The 8,611-nt window shown below is 45.8% G+C and overlaps 1 protein-coding gene across 16 annotated transcripts in view; it reads right to left on the reverse strand.

Moving 5' to 3' along the window:
- LARP4 (La ribonucleoprotein 4) overlaps positions 1-8,611 on the reverse strand; it is a 58,124-nt gene that overhangs the window by 46,945 nt on the left and 2,568 nt on the right. For 4 of the 16 annotated variants that reach the window (XM_042448284.1, XM_042448285.1, XM_042448274.1 and 1 more), the window contains exon 1: positions 4,771-4,964. The exons of 6 other annotated variants lie outside the window; for them this stretch is intronic. Coding sequence is in view for 2 of the 10 variants with exons in the window: in XM_042448279.1 (XP_042304213.1) it covers positions 5,813-5,830 (18 nt within the window). In the remaining 8 variants the exon portion in view is untranslated. Of the gene's footprint in view, positions 1-4,770; positions 4,965-5,335; positions 5,433-5,812; positions 5,955-8,611 lie in introns of those variants that run through there. 6 more of the 16 variants (XM_042448275.1, XM_042448269.1, XM_042448276.1 and 3 more) reach the window with 4 other exon arrangements.

Raw genomic sequence — 8,611 nt, forward strand, 5'->3', positions numbered from 1 at the left:
TTTGATTAATGTTTGGTCCAAATCTTTAACTATTTTGATTTCCACATTGTCAAGGTTCAATTTATGTAGATATTCCAGACATATTTTTGTTTTCTTCATGTTCAGCAGTAAGCCTGCCTTTGCACTTTCTTCTTTGACCTTCCTTAGTAATTGTTCCAAGACTATGATGTTTTCTGCTATTAGTATCATGTCATCTCATATTAGATTTTTGATGTCTCTTCCTTTTATCTTCATTCTTCCTTCTTCTAAGTCTAAACCTGTTCTTTTAAAATATTTTCTGCATACAAGTTGAAGAAATAGAGTGATAAAATGCAGCTTTGCCTGACCCTTTGCCAGCTGGGAACCATTCTATTTCTCCATATTCTGTTCTAACAATAGCCTCTTGCCATAAGTACAGATTTCTCATCAGGACTATTAGATATATTGGCATTCCCATGTCTTTAAGAGCAATCTGTACCTTTTTGTGATCTATACAGTCATAATTACCGTATTTTCTGGCATATAAGACGACTGGGTGTATAAGATGACCCCCAACTTTTCCAGTTAAAATATAGAGTTTGGGATATACTCGCCTCTTCCAACACACACCAAATAAATTTTTTAAAAAACATCAGATTTGATTTCAATATGGTAATTTTAATTCAAATGATTATGACATGCAGGTACTTAGCAGGGAAACTTGTTGTATACAAAGCCTGCTTGGATTGGTCAGCTCTCCCTGCCTGCCCAGCCCTCCCTGTCTCCAAGACTATCAGAGTGATAGCACAAACACAGCTCTTTTTTCCATACCCCGCGGCCGTTTTTGAGCCCCCCACCACCACCATATGTGGCAACTGCAGATTCTCCAGTCCGGCTTGGAAGTTTCAGCACCTGCCCTATAAGATGACACCCGGCGTATAAGACGACACCTGACTTTTGAGAAGATTTTCCTGGGTTAAAAAGTAGTCTTATATGCCAGAAAATACAGTATTACTGTTACTTTAATGGGACTTACTCCAGATTAAACTAGAACAGGACTGCTAACTGCTCCTAGCTTTTACATGACTGGGGATCCTCTCAGAAACGATCTGAAAGCTGATCTGAGGCTTTTGAAGAAAAAAAGGGATGAACTAGAAAAATGAAAATGTAGGTTTATTATTTAAAATGGTGTTATCTCTACCTTTCAGCAAAGCTCCTAGAATTTACTAAAAATACAGCATCCACTAAAAATTAATAACCCATAATTCACAGCTGGCATAAAACCACCGCCAGTAACCTTCATGCAATCATTTTCATTAAACAAAATGGTTGCATCATTGCCAACTTATAGTTGACTTTTAACTTTGCAACCAACTTAGTATTTATAAAGTTAATAATCATAAAGGCACATTTAAGGTCAATACTAAGGTATATTTGCAAGTATGTACATTTTCCCTAGCTGTACATTTCTTCCCCTAGCTGGTAGGTATAAGCATTCATGCATCGATAACATCATTTTCACAGCTGGTTATGTTTCTTTTACAGTTTCTACTAGGAAGGATTCAGAACAACACTTAAAAGTTTCCAATATTTTTGGTTTTACAACTAAGGTATGAAACAACGTCATTTTTCCACATTTGTTCAGCACAGATCTATTAATTAGCAACGAAGCAGCAAACTTCAGAGTGTGCCCAAGACCTATGTAATGCCAGCAATCTTTTTTTCCACATATTGGAAATGACTACAAGAAGTGCACAAGCAGAACATGAGTTTTCTTCCACAGTTGTTCCCCAGTGCTTTGATGACGAGGTTACTCAGCTTCAGCTAAAACCTCATATTAACCAGAATGAGTCACAACTTTGAGTGGCTTATTAATCAAGTGCAAAACTTAAGTTCAATGGGCTACATACAACAGCATGCCAGCAGACTCCAGCGTATACACCAGAGCCTCTCCTTTTCCTCGTCCACTCTGCACCCTCCTATGCAACCCCAGCTCCAGAGAGGCCTCAAGCTCCATATAATATCTGATTGTGATGAGAGAAGCTAGAGAGAGAATCTGTTCTGCTAGTGATGTCTGTTCCACTGGCATATGGACACCACATGACACAAAATGCACCACTAGTTATATACTGAAAACTTGTTTTCGATAGCAATTACAACATATAAACTATGAAAAGAACAAATATAACGGGACATTCAAATATTTTATACATTATACTAGATAAGAAACCAAGAACATGTAACTGACAACCTATGGGCCAAATCCAAAACTTTGCACTTCCTTCATTGACCTGCATTGGCCCAATGGTGCTGCTCAGGATAGTGCTGTTTTTCCAGACTTTGCAATCACTTTGAATTGATAACAGGTACAAGGGCGCGTTACAGACGTGCCTATAGTACGTCCCCAGGACGTAACGCCCTAACCCTAGAATGTATTGGGTACGTACAAAATGGTGGCGCCCTTCCACACGGGCGCCGCCATCTTGACGTAGCAGGTGCGTAGCACGTCGCATCCCAGAAATGAAGCCACGAGTGCGCAACTAGTGCATCGCGGCGCCACTTTTGGGGCACAAAAAGAAGCGCCATTTTTGGGCTTCTTTTTGCCGCGTCCGGGGAACTGCACGGTTTGGCCGCTGCGGTTCCCGGACGCGGCAACCAGCAGCACTGACAGACTGCCACTTTCCGGCAGTCTGTAACGCGCCAATATTTCAAAGCCGAAGTCAAGCTAGCTGAACAAGCAAGCAATATGTAGAGGGGGAAAATATACTGTACATTGTAGATTATCTACCATCTTATAATGCTGCTTATTATTCCACTTTTACTGTTCTGGCTGCCTCCTGTTGCATTCTGGGGCTTGTAGTTCAGTGAGGCCTAAGAGCTCTCTGGCTGAGCATTCTAAAGGCCCCTTCCTCAGCTGCAAATCCCAGAATGCAACAGAGGCAGCCAGAGCAGTTAAAGTGGAATAGCAACGCTGATAATCTAAACAGAGTCACTAGGCAACCTTGAAAGCACTGGCCATTGCTTCTGGGTTAAAAAACAACATTAAGAGACATTTGCATAGTTTCCAATCACCCCTCCCTTTATCCTGTAAGGAAGTGGTTCCCAAACCTGGTCCTCCAAACATTTTGGACTTCAGCTTCCCGAATTCCTGGCTGCTGGCCAAATTGTCTGGGGATTATGGGAATTGAAATCTAAAACACCTGAAGGACCAAAGTTTGGGAATCACTGCTGTACGGGATACCAGACAAAAGTAGATAGTTGTCTGTTTGTATTCAACATTAGTTTGGTCACATCTAGGTGTAAACAGTAAACCAGAATGGCTAATAATTCTGGCCTATTATTCATGATTACCTTGCGCACGCTGCACAATTCCTCCTCTTGATCCCTTCCCTACAGTGGGAATGGTTAGACTAACCAAAAACTAATGGAAACAAAATTTCCCACTACACCTGAATCTGTACTCCTCATCTACAGCTCTTCCAACAAACCTGAGTCTGAATTTGTTTTCCCAATCCTGGTTTGCTAGGGAATTAACTCAAGCAAGCTACTGCTAATATAAGGAACATTCATAACATTTGGGATGTCACTACCAAGGCTTACAGACTGATTCAGGATTGCAGTGACAGTCTCTTACAATTATTTTACTGACTTATGAACTCTCTTGGAATAAGCCAAATATCTTGCATGATGCAGATGCAAAACAGCTGACACAAATACACTGTATCTATAATATGCTTTTGGAACTCATTTCTAGCAGCTACAAACTCTAGATCAGAAATGATCCTCAGCCTTGGCTGTTCTAATCTCTGTGTGGCTCAAGTACATTTAATTTCAGTTATGTTTTGTTAATACTAATCTTGCATTTTGTAGACTTGGAAAATAATTTAAGCAGTAACAGATGATGAGTCATGACAAACCAGCATTTTTTTTTCTAACAAGAGAAATTTAAACAACAGAAGTAAATATCTCCTACTAGTCTCATTCCCATTCCTGTTTTATGATAACAACAACAATACTGCTAATGGCTACTACTCCATCTGCTGATTCACTTTAGATTATAGCTTTCTTGATTAGATCATAGCTGCCTCAATCCACTTTTACAGGTACAAATTTAACAAAAGCCAGTCATCAAATCAAGACTGAAATGATGTATGCACTTAACTAGGAGTAAGCCCCACTAAATTCAGTAAGGGTTACTTTTGAACTGTGAATTTCACAAACTTTCCAACATGTCACATAAAACTGAGCATAGTAAGCTTGGCTAAAACATTGTGCTCTACAGCTGTGTAAGGCACAAATAACTAGACAAATGCATTAATATATCAAATATATTGAAAGCAAAAGGAGTCGTATTGTAAGAACTCTGTTAGCATATGTAACATTTAAGTGACTAAGTTCTAACTACACACTTTTGTCAAGAAGCCAATATTTCCCAAAGCAATCCTTTGCCCCCAAAAGTGTAGGCATTCCTGGAAGACAGCAAATTCACTGAAAACTTACTTCAAAGTAAATAGTGCAATTTAGTCCCTAAAAACATTGATTTCTCTTAAGGTAACAAAAAGTGTACTTTCAAGTACACAAAATCAAGTATTATTTTGTAACCATTTCCCATTTTGAGCCAGCAAATGATAAAAACCCGCTCCATATGTTACTTCTAAGCTTCACCTCTCCAAACTTCTCCTTCACAGCATACCAGAAAATGTAACCCTTCACTCTAGATTTCCTCCTGGAAGAGAAGGAACGTTTCCACCATTATCCCTAAAGGTTATGACCATCTGATTTGATCAGCCCACCCCAAAGGCAGCACTTCACCTTTGGATCCAGGAACTAGGCCCCTTGGCTGTTCACAAAGCATGCTCTGTTTACTGCACTCTCCAGCCCTTGGCAAAGTGGCTAAGCTGCGGCTTTCTTAAGTCTGACATTTCTGCAACAAGAACACGATATAATCTAGGATCTACTCAAAGCCTAAGAAAGAAAGAAAGAAAGGGCGGTCATCTGCCCCCAATGCCTGGTGCCTTCCCTGTAGGTGAAAGGGAAGAGGGGAGGGAGGGCCCTCAGGCTTTTATTGGCCTTGTTCACGGGGGGAGGGGAGGGGCGGGAAGGCCCTCCCTGTGACGGCGCGTAACCTTCACACGTGCCCCTCGGTCGTGTCCCAGGCACTACGAGTAGAGCAACTTCGACAAAAGGTCACTGCGGTGTCTTTCAAGGCCTTGCCTCCTCCTCCTCCTCCACCAGAGCAAACTGGCACACACACACGCTATATACACACAAACTACACACACATATATATATACACACACGCACACACACACGGTTCCTCTCCCTCCCCTCCCCCCCTCTTTTTCGGTCCTCCTTTTCCTTTGAGAGGCGGAGAGACCTTTCCCGGAGCCATCCCGCTCAGTCATGCTGCTGCTGCTGCTGCTGCGCTGGGGCCACGCGCTCCTGCCGCCTCCTCCTTCCGACTCGCTCTCTCTCTCTCTCTCTCTGGTTCCTGCGCGCGCGCACTCCCTCCCTCCCTCAGGCACGCACGCGCCACTCCCGGCCATTGCGAGGGGCCTCCTAGTCCTTCCTTCCTCCTTGGCACACCCTCCCTCCCTCCCTCCCCTGGACCCAGCCAGGGAACGCCACTCTCTCCATACACACACGTTTCCCTATCCGTCACCTTCCGAAAGGACCTTCGCGCGCGACGGCCTCGTAGCCCCCCCTCCCCCTCCGGAAAGGACGGCCGGTTCCCTTGTGCGCGAGCGGGGCTGCCGTCCTGAGGCTCGCGCTGCCGGCGGAGTCACGTGGCCCATGCTGGCGCTTTCCCCTCACCCTCTCCTCCTCGCTTTCCCTCCTCTTCATTCAGACTCACCTCCACGAAGAGCAGCATCTTCCTCCTCCAGCTTCCTCTCGCCCCCTCCCCTCCCCTCCCCACAGCCGGCCCCTGACTCTCCTCCCGGCCCCCAGGCGCCCTCGCGGACGGTCCTCCTCCTGGCGGCCTCCTGCTCCCCTCCCACCGCCGCCGACGAAGGCCAAGGCTCCGCCCCCTCTTCCTCCTCCTCCTCCTCCTCCTGCCCCGCCCCTTCTCCAACTGCCGCTAGCTACCGCTCCCTCCGCCACCAGGGCCGGGCCCCTTGGCTGACACCACGCAGCCCTACTCTCCTCGCCCCTGCCGCCTCCCCTTCCGGGGCAGCTCCTGGAAGCACTTCCGGGTCACGAGTCGTAAAAGTTAAAAAGTGACCGGCCGGCAAATCATGGCGTGTTCTAGCAAGTTGAGCGGCGCGCGCAGCGGCCGTTGCAGGAGCGTACCATTCGCCCAACGCTCGGGGGGAGGAGGAAATGAGGCTCCCTTCGCCGATCCGCCCATTCTCTTCCCCGGGGGACGGCGCTTTCTGTGGGGATTAGCAAATGGGGATGATGATGATCATGGCGCTGCGGCGTCGCTCACCGGCAAAAGGGGGGAGACCCAAAACACACTGCAGGGAATGGGATAGTCCCCGGCTCAATGCGAGGGAATCCTGGGAACTGTAGTCTTGTGAGGCATTGAGCCTTTTTCTGCCAGAGAGAGCTCTGATGCCACAATAAGCCACAGCTCCTAGGATTCCCTAGCACTGAGCCAGCGGTCTCAAACTGGATTGCTTCTGCACAAAGGCATAGTCTTCTTGGCAAGTTCCCTCCCCTTGCTCCTCTGAGGCTGAGAGAGTGTGACTGCCTGAGGTCGCCCAGTGGGCTTACGTAGCTTAGGAGCTGGGATTCAAATCCTGGTCTCCACATTCATAATCCAATGCTCAACCCATGGCACCAGGCTGGCCCTTGAGAACTCTGGCCTTCCACCCTCCTTCACCACCGGCCCTTGTGTTACCATTCCAAAGCCGTTTCACCAAGACCTTTAGGAGCACCAGGATTCCTCTTCCTTCAAAACAACTGCACTTTCACACAGGGTGACCCCAGGTCATAGTCGCCAATAAGGAACTGGGGATTTCCACCATGTATTACTGTCTACAAGGCACGCCGCCCAGGTTCTTCCTGAGCTATGGGTATTCTGGCAGAGATAGTTGTGGGTCAAGGATGCTTAACAAGGCCTTATACAAAACAAAGTATCAGCGCAATCTTAGGTTTTCCTCCAACTGTTGCACACCTCTATGCCATCTCTTTTTCCCTGTAAATCTTAAAGCATTGCCACATCTCTTTAGGTTTTCCCTTGCAGAACCAAAACACACTCTAGAAATAATCTAGTTTGAGACCGCTTTAAGTGCCCTGGCTCAATGCTAGGGAACTTGGGAACTGTGCACTTGTGAGATGTTCAGCCTTCTTTGTCAGAGAGCTCTAGTGCCACAATAAACCTTGGGGCTTGACAGACAGGCAGCTGCGTGCCACCCGTCTTTGCCCCACATCGTTGCCGTAGCCACCAAAAGGCACGACAACAGTGCGCTACCAGAAGCTGTTCTTTTTTGTGGTGCCATAAGTGTCAAATGGCACCGTCATGATGCCACTTCCTGCCAGCGCTGTTTGGGCACTGCATGACACACCATCATGGCACTGCCTGTACTGACGGCAGTAAACCATGATGGCGACATCCTCGCAAACTAGGGGTACTGGGCATGTAAATGCCCAGCCTCATGTAGCCCTAGTTCGCTGGGAGGACGCTGCAAAATGCCCATCTGTACCGGGCCTATGATTCTCAGGATTCCCTAATACTGAACCAGGGCAGTTAAAGCAGTCTCAAACTGGATTATTTCTGCAGTCTGTTTTGGACCTTAATTACACAAGACAAGGACAAGGAAGAATGTTATTTTCTCCATGCCACACAAAGCCTTTCCAACCTGGTCCCCTCTGGATGTTTTGTTCTATGACTCCTGCCTGCTCCAGACTAGGGATGGCTGTTGTTCAGTTCATTCTGTCTGGGGAAGGTTGCCCCCCACTCACTACCAAAAACAACAACAGTAAATGAAGTCTAGCCTTCCTCACGATGTTCCCTAACCGAGTACCAGTGTGCTTACCTCTCTCTCTCTAATTTGTTGCTCACAGAGCATCTGTCAGAATGGAACTGTGTTGGCTAGTGGGTTTAGTTACAGCAGCTCCTTTGGCAGATAGATAGATGTGGTCCGATCTCCCTTAATCCATATTAAGAAGCTATGAGTTTTGCAGTCTGAACTAGGGATGTAAAGAATATTCTCCAAAATTCGAAAATTAGGAGAAATATGCCTAATTCGACAATTTCGATAACATTTTAGAGAGAATAAATTCTGAGCAGTTCTCTATCAATGAGTAAGAATTTTGATTGTTAGTCATTTCAAAATGAAAGGGAGAGACAAAACTTTCAGCTGACTCTCGGATGGCCAGCATTTGCATATTTTGTGTAAGAAAAGCTACCATTCATCCTGGAGGCTATTTCTTTTGTTAGGGTGATTCTCACTCCAACTTTGCTCATTCACAGCTTTGGTTTGAAAAACAAAAGAGAACAAAAGGTGAGGCCTTCTACCCTTTATGACATGCTCTGACATTCAAATTCTTACAGAAGACAAGAAATTCAAGTCTCAAAACTTACCAGGCCAGGAAAGGTCTTGTAAGCTGCTCTGATAGCCTTTTGGCTGAAGAGCTGGGCATAAATTATTATTATTATTTCACTTGCTCTCAGCTTCAACTCCAACTCTGCACCTCTCCCATGGTG

This window comes from Sceloporus undulatus, chromosome 2 (assembly GCF_019175285.1).
Source record: "Sceloporus undulatus isolate JIND9_A2432 ecotype Alabama chromosome 2, SceUnd_v1.1, whole genome shotgun sequence".
NCBI classification, from domain to species: Eukaryota; Metazoa; Chordata; class Lepidosauria; order Squamata; family Phrynosomatidae; genus Sceloporus; species Sceloporus undulatus.